Genomic DNA, 20,892 nt, shown 5'->3' with positions numbered 1-20,892 from the left:
GGGGCAGGGCAGGGCGAGGCAGCGGAGGGAGGCCCAGCCCCGACCCCGCGCCGGTCTGTCCCACGGGCAGCGACCCGGCGCGCCCGGGGGCTGGCGAGGCGGCGAGCCGAGCGGGAGCGGGCGGGGGGGGCGGCGGGAGCGGAGCGGAGGCTGAGAGCCCCGTGCGCCCGGGCCCGCTCGGGCCCGCCGCGCGCCCCTCCCCTGCCTTCCCTGCGCCTCGCCTCCTCCTCTCGCTCTCCTCGCCTCCTCTGCTCCGCCCGGCGCCGCTCCCGCCCGCGCCCGGGCCTCCGAACCCAGCCCGGCCGGGCCCCCTGCCTCGCGCGCTCTCGGCCGGGCCCGGTGGGGACCCGGTCCCCGCGGCCGCCGCCGCCGCCCCTCCCCCCAGGACCTTCCCGACCGCGGATTGAGCGGTGGGCGCGTTCTCACCCCCGGCGGACGACGACGCCGGGCTGAGCGGACCCTCGCGGCCGCTCCGGACGCCGTGGGTGCCAGAGAGCGGACCTTCTGGGTCCGGGCTGAACGCGCCCCGGGCGCCCATTGGTGCCCGCTCACTCCGGGCAGGGCAGGCAGACCCCGGCGGAGCCTGGAGCCGGCCGATCTGGACTGGACAGAGCGAATCCCGGACTGTGCCGAGCCCGGGGGATGCCAGGCGTGGGCTGAGGGGATCCCGGCGCCCTCCGATCCTTCCGACTTTGGCTCACGCGCTGGGACCGGCCCGGCGTCGCCTCGGTCGCCCTGCGCCCGGGTCACCTGTGGCCTCGGAGCCCCGAGCCCGCCGGACCCTCGCTCGTTCCCGACCCGGAGCCCGGCGGGGGTTGGGGGAGATTTTTCCTGCCCCCTTCCTTGGAGCGCGGAGGTCCCGCCCCCTCCCACCGTCCAGATGTCTCCCGTGGCTGCTCTGAGGACCTCCTTGAGGCCAGGGGCCGAAGGGTCCAGAGAGAGAAGCCCGCCCTAGGGAGCCTTGGGGGCCCCCCAAACCTCCTCTTGGGGCTTGGCCCCCGACGCCGCTGGGAACGAAGGCCGGTGCCCGCACCGTTGGTGAGTCGGGGAGCAGAGCGGGGGTTCAGTGGAAAGGCGGGGCTGGGGAAGGGAGGGTCCTCTGGGAGTGAGGGCACCCTGGGGGCACTTGGAGGGAGGACAGATGACTGGAGAGGCCCTCTCCGGAACCAGCGGAACCAGGCCTGGCTGGGGGGGTGGAGACACGGGGGATTGGGGGAGCTTGGGCAGGGTGCCCCGTAGCAGGCAGAGGACTTCTGCCTTTAAAGCAGGGGCTCCTTCATTTCCTTCTAGAGTAAGGGCTATGCTGTAGATAATCTGCCTCCACCACCCCTCCCCACAAAGAAAAAAAAAAAAATCCCCAGCGACGAAGGGTGCAGGCTGGCGAGAGGAGGGAGGCAGCGGCATTGCCGGCTGGTGCTGCAGCCTGGGAGGGCTGACGCCAGGCTTGCTCTCTCTGCAGGGGGCTGCCCTTCTCCGTCCAGCTCCCTTTTCAGAGCTACCCACATCTGGAGCCCCCTCCACATCCACATCTGGAAGACCCCAGCCACCATCCCTCTCCAAGTGTCAGTTGCACCCCAAGACCTCTGTCTTTGCAACTGCCTAGGAGTTGTGAGGGATTACTGCTGCCTTCCCCCATCCCAAGGGCATCTCTCACCCTTAGTCCCTGCAGAGTCATCCCCCTGCCTCTGTGTCCAGGCTCAGCCAGAGATCAGCTCAGCATAGGCACGGGCACTTCAAGTCCTGGAGGCCACTCCTGAGACCCAAGGCCCCTCCCCCTGTCCTCCTGTGTCCTCACCTTGACCCCCTCCATCAGACTCTGTCTTCCTCTGGGTGTCCCATTCCCCACCCAGAGGCAGAGGAGGCGGGGTGGCAGGGGGCAGGGGCCGGGTGAGGGCCACCCAGGGCCAGGGTGGGCTGGGGGGCCGTTAAGATGTGGAGCTCGGCCTGGCCGAGGGGGGCTCCGTGGAGGCAGACGCAGCGTGTGCCCGGCTGGGGGGAATATGGGCGGGCCTGCAGCGACGTGGTAAAGGATGAACATTCGGGGCGCCCCGGACCTCGGGCAGCCCAGTGACGACCCCAGCAGTGGTGGCCAGCGGGAGCGGATCCGACAGCGCATGAAGATGGTCATCGGGCAGCTCGAGGGCATCCTGCAGGAACTCAAGGAGGTGGCCAAGGAGCTAAGGGAGGTGAGTGAGGGGCCAGACCAGTTTTCCTGGGCCTGGCACAAAAACACACTCACATATGTGTTTCAGTGTGTGTGTGTACTCAAAGTCGTGTGCACACATGTCACTTTGCTGGGTACTTCCTTTTCCTTGTTCTCCTTTCCCCCAAATCTGCTTTGCTAGAAATCTCAGCATACTCCAGGACTAGTGGGGCCCCAGTGTGGCAGAGTCGGCTTGGGCAGCGTGTCGTGGGCCCCCGGTTCTGTGGTTAGCACTCAGCGCTGCCAAGTTGACAAATATAGACCAAATCCCACCATAGCCTCTTAGTGGGAGACACTCTTCTGGGGCCCAAGCTGGCTTCTGACCCCGCCATCTGCCTCCCAGACGTTGACCTGCTCAGAAGCGGCTCTGGGAGGGTGTTGACAGCCCTACTGAGGAGGCCCAGCTCAGAGCATTCTCCAGAAATCACACAGCTACTCAGAACCCTTGATTCTGGAAAGGTTGAAGCCAGCTATGCCCTCCCTGCCCTGAGGTGGGAATGCGTCCAGGGGGCTGCTAGTGGATACCAGAGTTCCTGCGTACATTGGGCGGCGGGGGCAGGAATCTCATCTAAAGGCATGCATCCCTGTCCACAGTTCTGAATGGTTCGGCCAAGGCTGAAAAGTCACTGAGAGATCCTGGGATGTGTGTCCCTCTCTGTCTCTCTAAGTGGAGCCGGTTTAATGACTACTTCCCACATCGCTGGGGTAGTGAGGTACACATGTCCTCAGCCCTGCCCCCTGGGCTGTGTTCAAGCCCAAAATGCATGACCAGAGTTCTGAGCCACTGGCCTGAATTTGCCCACTGGGTGCCATTATGCCAGCCAGGTGGACTTTAGGCAAATTTCAACTCCCTGTAACCAGGGCCTCTGCAGAGACGGTAGAGCAAGTGATTTAATGGGAGTTATGGGTTCCTGCTTTCCCCAGCTAGCCATGCGGGAGGATGGGGGCGATGGTGGGTGCCAACCCCAGCCTGGCCTGAGAGCCAAAGAGCAGGAGATGTTTGGAGGGAGCTGTATCCAGAGCACAGGGGTTGTGGAGAGACTGGGACATGAACTGAGCTGGGGCGGGGCAGCTACTCAGTCCAGAATCAGCCTTGTGGTCAAAGGCCACATGCCCCTGAGCAACCCCTCCTCCCCCACCCTCACTGGTCCAAAGGACCACAACCCCTCTTCCTCCCTCCCTACCCCATCTTTTTCTATGTGCTCTGTGGGTCCATCAGGACCATGGGAACCATCTGGAGTCTCAGTCCTGGGCAGGGGCATGGGACCTATGCCAGAAAAGAGCCCACCCAGAAAAGAGCCAGGACTGACTCTAAGCCTGGAAATCATACAGCGCAGAACCTACTCTCAACTGAGCATCTTCCAAGATCCGCCTCCCCTGTCCACCCAGGCATAGTCCTCCAGAACTTAAAGACATCTCACAGGTCATCCATACCAGCCCTGTCCATTTTCTGTTTGAAGAACCTGAGGCCCAGAGAGGGCTAGGGGCTTATCCTAGGTCACACAGCCTACCAGGGGCAGAACTAATTAGAACTCAGGTTCCTGTTGCCTCTCTGAGGCTGGAGCCGGTGGGCTAGGAGGTGATCTTTTTTGCATTTTGACTGGGGCCTTCTAAAGATGCTCTCTTTCACACATGCTGTGATGCTCTGAGGGGGGTGCCCTTCTGTGGATGAGGCAGGGAGATCAGAAGCACTGGGGTTTATTTGCAGATCTTTTAGATGTTCTCTCTCTCCCTTCTCAGCACATACACTCACCCACCCCCCTGTCTTGAACTGCAGAGCCTCAGGTTCACAGGCTGGGCAGCCCAAAGGCCTGAGACAGGACAGAGAGAGATGTGCTCCCTCCCCCTATACACCCTGGAGGCCATGTGCCTCCACCCAAGACTTTGGCAGGTTGCTACGGCAACCAGCATCTACCCCGTATGCCACTGCCTGCCCGCTGCCAATGGCACCCAGCTGGGAGGGGGGGCAGGCCTCAGAACTCCCCCACCCCCCCAGGCAGGGTCTGGACATGGGGTGATGGGCAGAAGTGATGTTGGGGAAGGCAGAAGAGGAGACACCATAGCTGACTTCCTGTGGGATGGGATTTGTCAGGAATGGGGTTACCCAGTGGGAGGGCCAGGCCTCGGTTTGGGGTAAGGGGTTGTGATCTTGGCTCTTGATCCTCCAGGGGGGCTTCTAAAGCTGGATCTACCTGGCTCTTCTCAGTCCCTTTGTGTGGCATTTTTCCATCGGGGGCATGGGTAGACCCAAGGTCGAGAGGGTGGAGGCAGGTACTTGTTTGCTCAATTATACCCCCTTCCCCAGACACCGCCAGCTCAGGGCTCACTGAGCTGGGTGCTCATCCCAGGAGAGCAAAACGCTTAGATGGGAAGACAAGATTCACATGCAAGACTGCCGGGGTAGAGCACAGGCTGCTTGACTGAAGAAGCAAGGCCACCCTCCTCCTGCTGCTGCTGCTTAACTTCCCTAGTCCCAGATACCACGGATCATGGCAGACTCTCCTTATCCTCTTGAGCACACAGCCTGAAATTCATAGAAAGATGAGAGACACTAAAGCGCTTCCTCCCCAAGCCCCTGAGCCTCCGGCTACTCATCTCTGAAATGGGGATGCTGATCATTCTCATCTCAGAGTGCTCTTACAAAGATTTATCTGGGGCTTGGCATGTGGTAAGGGGGGCTAGCACTCACAGCCCTAAAGGTTTTGGAGTTCTCTCTCCCATACCTCCCCCGCCCTCCCAGACCCCTGCTGTAGCCCTCACGGGGCTCCCCATGTGATAGGAAGCAAGTTCTGTCCTACGGGTGGGGAAAGTACCTTAATGGACTAGGAGAGGTGAGGAATGCAAAAGTGCTTTGAAAGCTGAAACTACTGCAGAGGGATGTGACAGTCAATCATTAATTAGCCCTCACTCTTCTAGGTCCCCCAAGACCCCAGGATGCTAGGCCAATCCCAGCAGGCTCTCGAAGCTCCACAAAATTCTGTGCATCTTAACTCAGAGATGCAGCGCAGCCCGGAGGCTAAGAGCACGGGCTCTTGTGGCCAGAGGTCTCTGGTTCAAATCCGAGGTCTGCCCCCTTCCTAGCTGTGTGAACTTGGTGAAATTACTTCACCTTTCTGGGCTTCTATCTTCTGGCAAATGAGGACACTGAATTTTATGCCTCTGAGACCAGCCCCAGGCTTGTTTTAAGAATTAAATGTGATACCATATATAAAGTCCTTAGCACAGAGATGAACCCAAAAACTAGCTCCCCATCTTTTAGACATTATTAATGAAACATCCTGGCACTGGCCTGCGCCTTACTCCAGGTGTGGCCTTGCTCTTTTGGAGTCCTATGAGCTTCTTAGCCATGATCGGAGTGGTCTGAGCCAGGCCCCTGGCCTCCTGGCTGATACCCTTCAACATCTCCTGCAGTAGACAGTGCCACCCTCTTCCTGCATGGAAAGGGGCAGAGAGTGACACTGATGGGGGGACAGGGTCTCCAATGAGATGCCTTTTGAACAGAGACCCAAAGGGAAAGACGGTACAAGACAAATAGATATCTAGGAGAAGAGCCTGCCAGGCAGTGGGAGCAGCCAGTACAAAGGTCCTAAGGAGGAAGTGTGGAAGTGTACTTGGCAAGTTCGGGATCAGCAAGAAGGAAGCCAGGGCAGCTGGAGTGGAGTGAACCAGGAGGAGAAAAGCAGGAAGGAAGGTCAAAGAGAGAGCAGGGAGTCAGATTATACACAGAGCCTTGCAGGCCATGGTATGAAATTCAGATATACCCTCAGTGAGAACCCCACATGCTCTCCAGGAACCTTCTGCTTGTGGTTCTGGCTTGGGATCTGCCTCCCCACTGCTCTCCCAGTTCCCCAGCAGCTGGGGGCCCCAAGGTCAGAGGCAAGGGCCCCCATCCTTGCCCTCCAGCTGTTGAGCTTATCTTAAGCAGTTACGTGGCCTTCTCCTCCCCAAGGTGTCACTCAGCGTGGGGGCTCATAAATGATCTCGGGTTCACCATGGGGGGAGATCTAACTTGGCACAGCTGCCCAGCTAGGGTGGCCGCGGAGGGCCCGCCCCCAGCCCGATTTTCACGGGGAACAGGCCCGCTAACTGCCGTGCAGTCCCCTGGGCAAGGGGCTGCGTGTGGGGCGGCACGGAGAGACAGGGGCCGGGTGGGCACGAGATGAACGAGGCCCAGCCAGGAAGCGGCTGGGGCAGGAGAGGCTGGGGACCACGGAGCTGTGCCGAAGTGGGTCAGCTCCATCACCTGCCGCTCAGCAAGAATTGTGCAGAGTTTTTCTTCTTCTTCTTCTTTTTTCTCACCTTCCTTTTGTCCCTTTTCCCTTCGCGTTCCCCTCCTTTGGACAGATTCACGAAGCTCCCTGGCCATTTAGGCCAAATTGCAGGATGAGAGTCATGAATCACAGTCAACTCTCTCCCCTCTCCCCAGCTCCACAGCCCCCCAGGAAGACAATAAATAACATAATCACAGAATTAAAAAATAATCAGTGGTCATAAATAATGCAGATCCCCAGTTATGTAACCAGCTGCCTGGGGAGCTGGGAGGGAGGGGAGGACGTAGCCGCTTGTCGCGTGAGGTGAGGGGGCCGGAGGTGAGGGAGATGCCAGTGCTGGGACTCCTGGGTCCTCAATCCTGGCTCTGGGGCCTTAGGGAACACAGATGTGCTTTCTTTGGAGTGGGGGCTCAACCAGGGCTGGAGGGGGGGCTGGGGCAGGCAAGATAGGACCATGGAATTCCTCAGAAAAGCAGCCCCCAGCAGTTTTTATAAGGCCCTCTGTCTCAACTCACCCACTCATCCAATGGCTGTATCCACAAAGAGTGTGTCAACCTCTGTGCCAGACTGGGGCTGCCATGGTGGGCAAGGCGTTCCCAGTCCCACCCCTCATGGGGCTTACTATAGTCTAGTGGGGAGACATCATTCTTGTAACATATATGCACATAAAAGTGTAGCCGTGATAAATACTGGAAAATATTTGTAGGAAAGGTGCAGAGCGCCTTGAGAGCCTATCATAGGGAACCTATCCTCAGTGGAGCATCAGAGATTTCCTTCTGGAAGTGAGATGGATGAGGAGCAAAGGAAGGAGCATTCCAGGTGAGGCCCAGAGGCTGAAGCAGGCTCGGTGGAGTGTGTAGAGCTGGTGAGGAGGCAGGCCTGGCAGGGTGGTGGCTGCCTGCTGGAGAGCAAAGGCCCTGTGGCCAGAGTTGGTAAGGGTTTGTGTTTGCGAGGCTCAGGGAAGTGCTGGAAGCAGAGGGGTGACGTGGTCCTGTTGGCTGATTACCAAGTGCCTTGAATGTAGCAGGAACAGGACAGGAAGCTGCCACCAGGTGGGGACAGTGGTTCAGGTGAGGGAGCTGAGGCTGTGAGCAGGACAGCGGTTGGGGACGCCCTCGGGATGGGGCCTGGGACCCCCAGCAGGTGTCACAGCCCTCAGCCCTGCCCTTCACCTCTAGATCAGGCGAGTCTTGTTCTTAAGGTGCCAGGACTCTTGACTTGTGCTCTCAGCTCCACTGCTTCCAGTGTCTGGGCCTTACCTTAGTTTCCCCATCAGCAAGCACAGTGAGAACGGTGAAGTCAGCAGCGTCTCCATGCCTCTGGCTTTGAGGCTCTATGATTCTATGATTTTTATGTTGTCATTTCTCTCTCCATTCTCTCTTCTCCCCCTCTCCTTCCTTCTGTATATATAATTATTTCCCTGCACTCCGAGACAATCCCAAATTACACGCAGGCAAAATGATTATTAAATCTCAGGGAGAAATCACAGATTTCGAGGCATCCGAAGCAGACAGGCAGGTAAGGTGGGGGCCTGCCCGCCCTCTGCCATCCGCACAGGCTCCATGAGATGAGGTACAGGGACCCTGCATACAGTCTGGGTATGCTTGGCACATCGCTCCCCTTTCGGATCCTCACTTATGCCATTCATCAGGTGGGTGTGCCTGTTCCCCATGGTCGGGGCCAGATTCGCCTTTGAGCTTCATTACTGCCTGGCTTTTAGAACCTCTTCTGCTTCAAAAAAAAAAAAAAAAAAAAGAACCTCTTCTGCTTCCTTCTGTTCTGTCCGGAGACAAACCTACTTTAGGGAGCACGGGTGCCACCCATGTGCTGGGACTTGAAATGCCCAATATGTCCCATTATTCCGCCACAGGCACTGGAAACTCCCATCAGCTCTTGGGCCTGGTGCCAGGGGCCTGGTCACATTTTAGCCCCCACGGGCGCACAGTGGGTTTTGATCTAGTCTGCGTTGTTCTACCTGCTTCCCGTGTGTCATGTCATTAAATCCTCACAACAGCCCTATCAAGTAGGTGCGACTAGAATTCCCCTTCACGAAGACACTTAGACACAGAGACACTGGTTACCTTGGCTAAGGTCACACAGCCCGTCAGTGGTGAGGCCAGGGTTGGACCCTAAGTCTGACTCCAGAGCCCAGGTTGTGGAGTGCTTGGCAATGCCGATGCTGCAGTTTAAAGCACACCCATATCTAGTGAGTCCCCATCACCTTGGTGAGTAGAGGAGGGGCATCCCATTTTAGAACACCGAGACTTGGAGAGGGGAAATCACCTGCCTCGAGTTCCTTAGCCGAGACGTGGCCTACTTGGGGTGTGACCCCTAGCTTCCCTCTGTCCTGTCCCTCCACAGCCTCAGGATGAAACCGGAGGAGGGCGCTCTAATGGAGAAGGGGCAGGGCCTTTATGGGAAGGCTGCCTGCCTGAGCTGGTGGCCAGCAGGAACTTCTTGGGTGGGAAGGAGTGTGTCCAGGCCTGACAGCTTTAGGGATCCTGCCTTGTGCACCCCAGGTCTTCCTCACAGGGCATTAGGAGCTCCGCTTCTGGGCCCAGCCTAGCCTCAGCCAACCCTGTGTTGTCATAGCCCACCACTCAACCAGATTCCTGTTAGCTGTGTCCCCACGCTTCTGTAGCAGCAGACTCAGGCTCAGCTTGATCAGGGGGAGTCTCATTTGAGGGTGTGACTGCCCCAGAGATGCAGGGCCTCCCCTCAGGCTGACAATGCCCTGAGGTTCTAGGTCTTCACCCGCTTAAATCCCAGGCCCCAGGCCAGTGGTTCTCAAAGTATGCTCCTGGATCAGCACCTGGAAACACGTTTTATATATGCCTTCTCAAGCCCCCTCCCCCCCCCCCACCAAGACCTACTGAATCAGAAACTCTGGGGAGTGGGCTGGTGCACACTCCCGAGTGAGAGCCCTCTGCTCTGGGCTGGAGCTCCCACCCCTCAAGTGGGGCTTGGGTTGAGCCAAGGGTTTCTAGGGGATGTGAGCTTCTCTGAGGGAGGGGGAGTCACTCGGGGGTGGGGGACATAAGACAGGGAGGGCAGATTGGAGGGTGGGGCCCTGTCCCCATTGTCTGCCCAAGCCCAGAAATCCCAGCAGCACCTCATGGTGGTGTGCAGTCTTGCAGGGGAGCAGCGGGAGGGGGTGGGAACCTCAGCTCCCTCCAGTTACTGGTACCTCTGGTGTGTCTTCTAGAAGCTCGGGAGATGATGATCTCATGGGTGGAAAGCCTGACACTTGGTGGGTGCTCAGAGATGGGAGTTGATGTCACTTTTCTCACCAGTGCCCCATGGAGACTTTTCACTGCCCTCCTCCTTGCTCTTCATGAAGCGCTGATGAGGATGACAGAGCTGGGGTCATCATGCTCAAATAGTTGAGGTCCAGAGACGTTATGTGACTTACCCAAAGACACACAGAACAATGTCGAAGCTGAATCTGGAACCCAAGTGTCCTGACTCTCCCAGTTCTGCAGGCTTCAGCCAAGTGTCCCCACCACCCCTGGGGCCTGGGGCCATGGGGAGTGGGCATCCCTAGGCATGGACACCCCAAAACAGCTTCTCAAGTCATCCCTATAAACACAGAGTCCTAGAATCTCAGAGATGGAAGGAATCTTGGTAATAAACCATTCGCCCAAGGTCCCCATTTGCAGATTGAGAAACTGAGCCTCAGAGGAAAAATCACCAGGTCACTGGCAGCCCCCCCCCCCAACTCCTGACCAAGGAAACTTCCTCCTGGCCCACGGTTTTTGGCCTTGCTTTCGTCTTGCACTTTGGGGCGCTCCCCACCCCACCCCTCACCGAACACCTAGCACATCCCTGGACAGCAGTCATCCTCATAAAAGTTCGTTAGACTAGGAACTTCCTTAGCTAATTCATTCACTGACTGCTCTGACTCCGGGAAAAGGCACCGGAGAGGAGCCTGGAGCTGGATCCTGGGCTTGGTGACTCACTGCGCATGTCCTGTCTTTAGGTCTCTTGGTCCCTCTGCTTGGCTATTGTTGTTGTTTGGCTGTTTTTGGTTTTGGTCAGAATCATTTCTCCTTCTCTTACTCGGTCCTCTCCCAACATCTCTGATGGGGTCTCCCTTTTCCCCTCACGGTCTTCATTCCCGATTTCTGTGCTGTGGGGCCAAGGCGAGGGGGTGTCCTGAGGCAGGCCACCTGTATGGAGACAGTGTGTCCCTTCATGTGGGGTGGGCGGGGTGCACTGACCTCGGCAGCTGAGGTGCCCCCTGAGTGCATGTAACGAGAGGCTCTGGGCCCGGGATGGGGGGGGGGCGGTTTCCTATTGCTTACCAAATGATGCTTGTCTTATTCCTTCCCCAAGGAGCCAGGGTTAATCTCCACTCATCAAGGGGAAGGGAAGGAGGGAGGGGGTTCCAGGGTTTGTGGGGGTGCGGTGGTGGAGACCCACAGGGACAGCCACTGACCAGCGGCACAGGCTGGTCCAGGATGCTTTGGAAAACCTGGGCAGAGTCTTCCTCATGGTCACCCCGTATCATTTCCTCTCCAAAGGTTCGTGGCCTGCTCATCTCTCCACTGAGTGGCCTTGCTGGAGTGCCAGCCCTCTGCAAACGGCTGCCTCTCGATCCAAGGAGAATGGAGCTCTGAGCACCAGGGCTGTGCCCAGAGCAGCAGCCGGCTTTGGGGGAGAGGGGTGTGGGGGTGGATGGGGTGCAGGGCTAGAAGGAGGGGCTGAGGAGTAGGAAATGGGGAACTGGCCCAAACCTGCTCACCCTGGTCCAACACGGGCCCTCACCAGGCAGGCAAACCTGTGACCATCCTCTGGGGTCATGAGCCAGGCATCTAACAGGGTGGGACGGGGGCATGCTCACCCCCACGTGACGCTAGACCCCCTCACCCCTCTCTCCTTCCCTGGCCAGGTGGTGAGCCAGATCGATAAGCTAACCTCAGACTTCGACTTTGAACTGGAGCCAGACGACTGGACCACGGCCACTGTGAGCAGCACCTCCAGCAGTGACAAGGCAGGCGTGGGCGGCCCCTTCGACCTGGGGCACCTGGACTTCATGACAGCCGACATCCTTTCGGACAGCTGGGAGTTCTGCTCCTTCCTGGACGCGTCCACCCCCTCGGACTCCGTGGACGGCCCCGAGTTGACCCGACCAGGGGCTGGCCCTGACTACCGGCTCATGAATGGCGGCACGCCCATCCCCAATGGGCCACGAGTGGAGACCCCGGACTCCTCCAGTGAGGAGGCCTTCGGTGCTGGCCCTGTGAAGGGCCAGCTGCCCCAGCGGACCCCAGGCACGCGCGAGAGGGTGCGGTTCAGCGACAAAGTGCTCTACCACGCTCTGTGCTGTGACGATGAGGAAGGGGACGGCGAGGGGGAGGTGGCCGAGGAGGAGGTGGGCCTGTGCCCGGAGCCGCCCCGTCCAGAGGCCCATGTGGACCCCCTCAAGCCCTCCCCTGCTCCCCACAAGCCAAGGCGCTCTCCGTTGACCAGCCGCCGCTCAGGCCCCACCTTGGCCCCTGAGCAGACCCGAAGGGTCACAAGGAACAGTAGCACCCAAACGGTGTCAGACAAGAGCACTCAGACGTTGCTGCCCTACACGGCTGCCAAACAGAAAGCCAAGGGGAAAAACTAGGGGCCAGGGAGGGGTCTGGGGGGCGGTGGGCATATAGAGCTATAAATAAATATATATATATATATATACATATATATATATATATATTTAAACAAACGCAGTCATAATAAAATTTTAAAATGCAAAGGATCTAGCCCCAAAGGCCCCAGAGCTTTCACGGAGCTCATCTTAGACAGAGAGATGCCTCCTTACCATCTAGGTCCCAGGATGTATGGCCAGAACCGCCCTCCCTCCCTTGTCATTGCAGGGCTCCTGAAAGGGGTGCCCAAAAGTATGTAAATTCGGTGGGAGAGGCCTAACCTGGGATTCCTCTTGCAGGGCCCTGAGCCTAGTGGTGGAGTCTGGCTGCTGGCCTGGGCCCTGTCCTGAAGGGGGTTTATCAGCAGGTGGCAGGCTCCCCAGGAGTGGTGCCCAAGGCCAAGGCTAACCATTGGTCTGACTGCAGGACTGAGGGCCTAGGGGTGGTGTCACCCCAGCTGGGCCCAGGATCATTTACATCCACCCCCCCATGCTTCCTACTCCAAGGCAGACTTTTGCCTCTCCTTCCCAAAGGCAAACTTACCTGGAGATACACAACCCCACCCCACCCCCGCTTCCATCTCAGGGTTACCCAGGACACAGAGAAGGAGCAAGCTGCTCCCATGGGGCAGACGTCCATGCTGGAGAGATGGGCTTCCCCAGACCCTGGAGGACCAGGCAGGCTAGGTTGGGCAGGGGCTTGTTTGGAGAGACTCGATCACCCCCAATCCTCCCACCCCCCATCTTCAGCTTTGTCCCCTAAGGATGGAAGACTCAGGGCAGAGCCTCAGCCAATGCCTGACTTGGCCCGGTGCAGACCTGAGGCCCATGTGAGAAAGCAGGCAGAAGCCACTGGGGGGCTGTGAACCAGGGCTAAAGGCAGGCTCCCGAACTCCTTCCCCTGGCAGGCAGACCCAGAGAGGAATCCTACGGCCTTACGCTGCCCCTGCTTCTTCACACAAGGACCGTGAGCCCACTTTAGCAGGTCTCGAATACCACCAACAGAGACAAGATGGGACCCTACAGGTAACAAGGCTTCATCTGGGGTGTGGCCTCCACAGGAACAGCATCTGGATATCCTTGAGATAATAATCATAATCATTGCTCACGGTGATTGGGCAGGCCTCTATGCCATTGTTGTACCGAATATGTTTTAGAGCATTATCTCATTTGATCTTCACAATAACCTGATAAGATAGGAACTCTTACCATCCCCATTTTTCAGATGAAAAGACTGAGGTTCAGAGATGTCACATGACTGGCCCAAAGTCACAGAGCCTGTGCCACCCTGCCTCCCATGAGTGTGTGGTTTCCAGGCTGTACCTGGCTTTGCTATCTAGCAGCTGTGTGACCTTGAGCAAGTCCATTTGCCTCTCTGAGCCCATCTACCTCGTCTATAAAATGAGGCTGATAGTCTTCACCTACCTCACCAGCTGCTGTGGGGCTTTGACAAGATAGGAAATGGAAAGGCGCTTGGTAAGCGCCAAGGCACTGGACAGGCACTGTGGTCAGTGTGACCCCAACCTGGATTCCAGTGTTTTCCAGGGTGAGAAGCATGGAGTGAGGGTGGGGAAGAAGCCACTCCCATCGACTGGGAGCCATCCCTGGGTCACTGCTTTGCTTTGTCCCCCGATGGCAGCTTGTGGCCCGGAGATCGCTGCGGCTCAATCTGCCGCCCCTCGCTCAGAGCAGGGAGGTGGTGGACGTCACTCCTCGGGGGTCTTCCTGCTGCACATTTCAGTTAAGGCAGAGTTACAGCTGCCCAGGACCCGTTGGGAGGGGTCTCTGCTCCTGGCAGCGCCACCACCCCTGCCTGAGCCCCAGCAGTGGGGAGACAGAGAGATGGTGCTGGCCAGTCTGGAGCAGAGACCAGTGATGCTATCAGCATGCTATGGGCTGGGCCTAGGATGTGCCGACTGCAGTGTGGGGGTCTCCCCTCAGGCCTGGGCTGAGTTCAGAGGTCAGAGCCCTGAAGAGCTAGCCACACTGCAGCCTCCGGGGTGGAAATCCATGGGTTGGGGGGGGGGGGCGTGCTCAGGGCCTGGCCTGAGAGCCAGGGGTCTGAGCCCCTCTGTCAGCCCCAGGCCACTCTCAGGCAGTTCAGTGACAGGACGTGGCTCAGAGGAGGCATGCCAGGGGGTCCCCTGAGGAAGGGGCCAGCTGGGGCCTGCCCTGTCTGACCACGGGGAAGGGGTAGGCCAGGCAGTCCCCACCCAGGTCTGGGCACACCTAGCTCTGAGGGAAGACATCCATTTCTACCTCCCAAACTTGTTTTTCCTCTCTGAGGGCAAGACTGTTTCTAGACTTCCAGCCTCTGGGCTTTACAACAGTCAAGGAAAATAAACCTACAGAATGGTCCCCATTTCACCGAGGAGGAAACGGACGCCCAGAGCCAGAAATCTCTGAGAGAGCCCTGGACAAGGCACTGTCCTCTCCCGGAACCTCTCCCCACCCCCCACCATGTACCCAGCCACCCACTCTGGCTCTGGGATTCCATGTGGGCATGGCCGACATCTGTCAGCTGTTCCCTGCCCTACCACCTGACTACTTGCCTCAAATGGGCCAAAGGTGCAAGGGGGGCCTGGGAGAGGAAAACAGGTAGAGGTTCTGGAAGGCCAAAGAAGTAATTGACTCCTCTTGTAATTAGAAGTAGTGTGGGATCCCCGTGGCTTGCTTATGACTTGAAACGCAGAACCCAGGGAAAGAACTGTGGCCGTTGGAGCTGCTGAGCCATGCGTGACAGAGAGGAGTCATAACCATCACGAATAGCTCATGTTCACTGAGCATGTACTATGTGCTGTCCAGTGTTCTAAGCATACGCCTTATCTCATTTATTCCTCACAGCAAATATGAGATAAGCAATCTGATGCACTCCTATTTTCCAGATGAGAGCAATGAAGCTCTGGAAAGTTAAATAACTTGCCTAAGGCACAGGGTGATTGATGGCACGAGGATTTGACCCCAAACCCAGTGACTTGGCACTCCACCTTCTGCCGCAGCTCAAATCCATGGTGGTGCCAGTACTCTGGTCTCTGGGCGTGAGGGAGGGGGCTGGGGGTCTGAGAGTCAGGCGGCCTGGTGGGGATGAGGAGGTGCTGAGAGCAGGAAACCTGTGAGTGACAGTCAGTCTTTGGAGAGCTTGGCTATTGGTGATGTCAGTGCCGTGGCCCTTGACGTAGAGCTTGGCACCAAATGGATTTTGAGTTGGATAAATGTTGGTTGGTTGAATGAATGAGCCGCATTTGCAGAGGGGGCATCCGTTGTGGATTCATCCAATCAAATTGTATTGTAGACCTCCTGTGTGTCAGGTCTCACGCTGCTTACGCACATGCATACACGGAACCCCCCATGAGGATCCAGTCTGGTATGGCTGGGGGCTGGGCAGTGTCAAAAGGGAAGGGTGTGGGGCTTCAGTGCTAAGGAGCCAGAGGTGACTCTGGGTCCAGCCTGTGGTCCCTGGGAGAGGAGCCAGGACCATAAGGCAGCAGAAAACCTTGGTGAGGAGACCACTCTTAATGAGGTGGGCACCGTGGCAGTGTCCCCAATGTCTGAGAATAAAGAGGCACCATTATCTCCATTTTATAGGCAATGGACAGATGATCTAGTCTACACACATGGTCTGATGGGACCAAGGGGCAGAAGGGACAGTAAATTATTCAGAGACCCCAGCACCATTCACCCCCTCGCTTAGAGGCAAAGTGAGGCTATTTCGTTTTTTAGATTTTATTTATTTATTTGTCAGAGACAGGGAGAGAGCGGCAGGCAGAGGGAGAAGCAGGCTCCCCGCTGTGAGCAGGGAGCCCGATGCGGGACTCGATCCCAGGACCCTGGGATCATGACCTGAGCCGAAGGCAGACGCTGAACCGACTGAGCCACCCAGGCGCCCCAAAGTGAGGCTATACTGATGGAAGGGGGAAAGGGTGGGAAGGAAGCTGAGAATGTGAGGCAGGCCCAGCCTTCCACCCTCCCCCTTCCTCTGTGCCAACCCCTCTATCTCCCACTGTCCAGCTGTGACTTACGTAAGAAAACTGACAGTTATTGACAGTTATTGATTACCTAGTATATGCCAGGCACTGGGCTGCATCTTTGAACTAACAGGAAATGACAGGTTTAGTAATGCCCAGCACATCATAAGTTACTCCATAATTATTTATTGAGTACATGGGTGAAACACAATCTTCACTTTATAGATGAGGATGCAAATGAACACACAAGGAATTTGTTCAAAGTTGCACAGTCAGAAATTGAGGGGGCCGGGAACTTGACATTGCTAGTATTATTTACACTATGTAAGAGCAACTGTTTATGGAATACCTCCTCTTTGGTGTGTTAGACACTATGTGTCAATTATCTCACCTACTCTACAACACCCCTCCAAATAACTGACACCTTTACCATTTTACAGATGGGAAAACTGAGACCCAGAGAGGTAGAGTATCCTGTCGCAAATAACCAGCTCCCAAGTATAGAAACAGGATCTGGACCGAGACTCCCACATGTTTCTGGGGACCTGGAGCCCCTGCAAGTTGCCAGAGCACAGATTTCCCTTGGTACAACTGATCAGCGCTCACCAGAGCTCAGGCCCTACCTCCTTCAGCTCAGCCCCTCAGGCTTCTGGGAGCAGCAAGCAGGACTCTGAGAGCCCCCCAACCCCCCACCCCGGCCCCTGTTCCCTATGGGTCTGGGGCACTGAGGGGATGACCAGCAGAAAATAGCTCCAGGTCCAAAGTAACCTTTCCCCTTCTCCTATCTCCAGCAGAGCCTGGAAGACGAGGCCCTTAGCCCCATCCATGCCCACCCCTTTCTGGTCCAGGCTGAACTGGGGACTACGGTCAGGGGCTACAGTGTGTGGCAAAGGCTTCTGGGAGGAGGAGGGACTTGAGGTGGAATGCATTTGCAATGGGGTAGAACTTGGGCAGCTGGAAGAGGGGGCCAAGGGCAGTTGGGGCCGGGGGAACTTTACAAAGATGGCTGGGGCAGCCGCTCAGCAGACAGCAGAGAGAGACCTCACTACAGCAGAGGGTGCACGTTGGCCTCATTTGGGAAAGATGGGAGCACCAGCAGCAAGGGACTTAAGAGTCTCATCGCCCTCCTCAGAGCCCCTGCATCCCCCTGACTGCGGGGGAAGGAATCCAGCTTTCCTGTCTAGTCCAGGACTGGGAGAATAGATTTAAGAGAGCTCAGTAAAGCATTAGCCAGGAGTGGCTCTCATGACAGGGACCAACTTCAGTGAATGGATAAAAACAGCACATGATTAGCACATTGGTCAGTAAAATAGGTATGCTAAAGCCCTCGAAAGTCATTGTATCTTAACAGGTTAAATAGCCCTCCTGCAAAGCATTCTCACCTAACCTTCCTTTCCCGTTCAGGGCGGGGGTTGGGATGCTAGGGCCACATTGCCCCCTTCCAGGTGAACTAGCCGAGCCCCTGATGAGACCTGACTCTGTCCCCCTGCCGGCCCTGACAGCCAGTTACATGGAGGAGCACAGCCACTGTCAACATCCCCCTCTCCCACTTGACCTGGCCCCGGCCATGCCAGCCGAGGAGACCAAGGTGGGTGACCTCAGGCCAATGCTCTCCAGGCCCAGGCACCATGCCTGATCAGATCTGACTCCCTGCCAGGAACACTCAAGCTCACACACCTGCCTGAGGCTCTCAGTTCCCTGGGCAAGCTGCCCCCTCTCCTATCCCTGCTGGAACACGCAGAGGGCAGGAGCTTCCCGCTGCAGGCAACCACACGGTGCTGGAGACCCCGCAGGACGTCCTCCCCGCCACCTACCACGTTACAAGTGCCACAGAACCCCAGTCTCCAGGCACCAGCTCACCCGCCGTTTGCTCTACCCCACCCATCCTCCACCCTCAAGAAGGCAACACAGGGCAGGGGTCGCTACAGGCCACAGTGTGTAGAGGAACAGTGGGAAAAGGTCTGGGGACCCTGACTTTTGTGGGGATTCTCTATGGTCAGTGGTAGGGCCTTCCTAGGAGACCTCTGTAGGGATAGAGCCAAGCAGTATACTGATTATGGGAAGGGTCCCAAAGGAGGTTGTGACGCTAAGTCCACTTTGGAGAGTTGGGGAAGGGAAGAAGTTCACTGGTGACCCAGGAGAGCAGGGGGCAGAACAGAATTCTGGCACCATCTCTCCCCTTTGCCCCCACGACTGACCACTCCCTCTAGGGACAATGTCGGGAGGAGCTGTATCTCACCCAGGGTGAGAGTGAAGAGTTAAATCCATAGAACTAACAAACAAGAAAGGATGAGTCCCAGGAGTGATGAGCCCAGCGTTTGGCCAGTGTGGGGTAAAGATAGTTGGGGGCAGCCTGTGATCCCAGAGGCAGGGGGTGGGGGGCAACAGAAGGTCTCTGGGAGAGGAGCCCGGAGCATGAAGCAAGGGCTCAGCCTGGTGAGGAGACAGCTCTAGGACAAGGCCCAGGGGTGCTCAGCCTAACACTCCTCCCATGGGCAGCACACTGCAGTGTCCCTGGTGCCTGAGAATGAGGTGCTGCACCTCATTCTCAGGATTGGCTTCACCCCAGATGTGGCGTATACAAGAGGAGGGATCTTTCAGGGTATATGGGTCTCCCTCGGGTTCCTGCCTTCCTCAAAGGAAGCCCCATTCAGGCCCTTCCTTCTGGCTTCCTCATAGAAGAGTTCCTTGTGCTCTTGCCGGAGGCTGGGCACACATCGGGGAAGCTGCAGGAGGACCTCCTGCCCTGGAGGGGGCGCTCTGAGAACTTCTCTAGCCCAGACACACCCCCTCAGGCCCTGCTGACCCTACCCACTCTCGAGTTTCCCTGGGCGTTTCTCTTCCTCTCCTGCAGAGGTTGCCGGTTGGGGCCCTGGGCAGCTCTCTTGCTCCCCCCACATAGTTCTGTCTTGTTTTGAAGAGGATTTTACATAAAAATACAGATTTTAGGTTTCTTGGGGGGAAAAAAAATCCCAATTTTGCTCTAAAAAGATTGTCTTAAAAAAAAAAAAAAGCTCTGACAATAGTGGGCTGGTAACCCACATGGAAACAGCCGAAGCACACGCTCCGCCACCTCCCCACGACCTCCCCTGAAGGCCCTCGGTCATCTACAGTGACTGCTTCGGGTATGCAGGTCTGATTCCTCTGCTGCTCCCACCTGCCCCTCAGTTCATCTTTTATCAGGCCCCTTCCAGAACATACCTTCGATCCATCCTCACTACTGCACTGGGGTTTATTTTGCCCACACAGCTGTCTGCTGCCGCGGATTGCAAGCCCCTTGAGGGCAGGAATAACTCCCGAGCTCCCAGGAGTTGACACAGGTTCTCCGTGAATACGCACTGAATGAATAAGTCTCTCCCTGCTTGGGCCCTCAATAACCCTCCTTTGCCCGCATGGTTCAAACCTCTTTCCAGATCCAGAGTGGGGCCATGACAGTTAAAATCTTTCCAAGAGGAGGGGCCATCATGCCAGTCTGGGGGGGTGGGAAACAAAGGGACAGAAAAGACGCTCTGCCTGACGCTCCTGCTCTTTGAGGTGGCCGACCTCTGCTGGAAGTGCCAAGGCACTCACCCAGTTTTGTTTTGATTTGTTTGTTTTCTAATCCAGAGCATCATGACAGGGCTGAAAGATGATTTCCTACTTCTTAATAAAGGAATCTTCAAATCAAACAGGACTTGTACTCATTCCACCAATCCACTAGTTCCAGAAGGCGTCTCCTCCAGCCACAGGGTTGCCTGTGCCCCGCCTGTGGGTACCAGTGAAGGCCGGGCTGGGCTGGCCCTGCTTACCTGGTCTCTTCAGACCTCTTTTCACTAAGAGCCCATCTGGCTGTGGCTGTGGGAGGACCGAGGGTCTGAGCCCTCTCTGAGAGGCCCCACAGAGCACACCGAGCTCCGGGTTGTCACTCTGTGCTCCCCCCGCCCGCCTCTGGTTATCAGGGAGCTCCAGGTTTGTAATGAGAGCTCCCTTCGTTGTGGAAAAAGCAGCTTAATGTTCTAGAAACTCACTTTCCTTTCTTCCCCCGCCTCTTCCTGCCCCTATTTCTCCTCAATTCATCAGGCGCAAAGCAAGCGTTGTCCAGTCATCCTTCACCAGGAAGATGACACTTCTCTGCTTTTTAAAGATGTGAGCTCCGGGCCACAGACACAGCAGTAGAGAACGGCTGTATTGAGTGAACTGTTTTTTCATCAGAGCGCCCCAGTGATCGGGGGCATTCCTGGGATAATTGGATGAGATAAAGACTCAGCTGCTGGACAAGCTCAGTCTACATTCAGAGTTAGGGCTCAGGAAGAGGCCAGGGATAGGACTCAGTCTAGTCTAGAGGTAGGGCTCCGTGTGTGACCAGGGACGGGGCTCTGTGTGTGACCAAGTTCGGGGCTCTGTGTGTGACCAGGGTCAGGGTCCAGTGTGTGACCAGGGTCGGGGTTCAGTGTGTGACCAGGGTCAGGACTCAGTGTGTGACCAGGGTTGGGGCTCCATGTGTGACCAAGGTTGGGGCTCTGTGTGTGACCAAGTTCGGAGCTCTGTGTGTGACCAGGGTCAGGTTTCAGTGTGTGACCAGGATCGGGGTTCAGTGTGTGACCAGGGTCGGGGTTCAGTGTGTCACCAGGGTTGGGGTTCAGTGTGTGACCAGGGTCGGGGCTCGGTGTATGACCAGGGTTGGGACTCAGTGTGTGACCAGGATCAGGGCTCAGTGTGTGATTAGGATCAGGACTCAGTGTGTGACCAGAATCAGGGCTGTGTGTGACCAGGATCAGGGCTCCGTGTGTGACCAAGATTGGGGCTCAGTATGTGACCAGGATTGGGGTTCAGTGTATTCTC

At 57.0% G+C, this 20,892-nt stretch overlaps 1 protein-coding gene across 1 annotated transcript; it reads left to right on the top strand.

Annotated features, from left to right (window-relative positions):
• Positions 1-109: 109 nt before the first annotated feature.
• On the top strand, positions 110-19,685 carry INSYN1 (inhibitory synaptic factor 1). The gene is made up of 3 exons (XM_025883548.2): positions 110-1,038; positions 1,460-2,186; positions 11,366-19,685. The coding sequence occupies exons 2-3, from the start codon at positions 2,031-2,033 to the stop codon at positions 12,086-12,088; spliced, it is 879 nt and encodes a 292-aa protein (XP_025739333.1). The 5' UTR covers positions 110-1,038; positions 1,460-2,030; the 3' UTR covers positions 12,089-19,685.
• The last annotated feature ends 1,207 nt before the right edge of the window (positions 19,686-20,892 follow it).

Source organism: Callorhinus ursinus, unplaced genomic scaffold, assembly GCF_003265705.2.
Source record: "Callorhinus ursinus isolate GAN/ISIS: 27379988/994484 unplaced genomic scaffold, GSC_fseal_2.0 scaffold25, whole genome shotgun sequence".
Taxonomy (NCBI): Eukaryota; Metazoa; Chordata; class Mammalia; order Carnivora; family Otariidae; genus Callorhinus; species Callorhinus ursinus.
The sequence above is the reverse complement of the archived record's forward strand: the minus strand, read 5'-3'. Positions and strand labels throughout refer to the sequence as shown.

Bases quoted from the DNA above. Each gene is read 5' to 3' on its own strand.
- INSYN1 (XM_025883548.2), top strand. From the start codon at position 2,031: ATGAACATTCGGGGCGCCCCGGACCTCGGGCAGCCCAGTGACGACCCC. The intron at 2,187-11,365 runs GTGAGTGAGGGG...TTCCCTGGCCAG, and splicing joins TGGCCAAGGAGCTAAGGGAG to GTGGTGAGCCAGATCGATAA.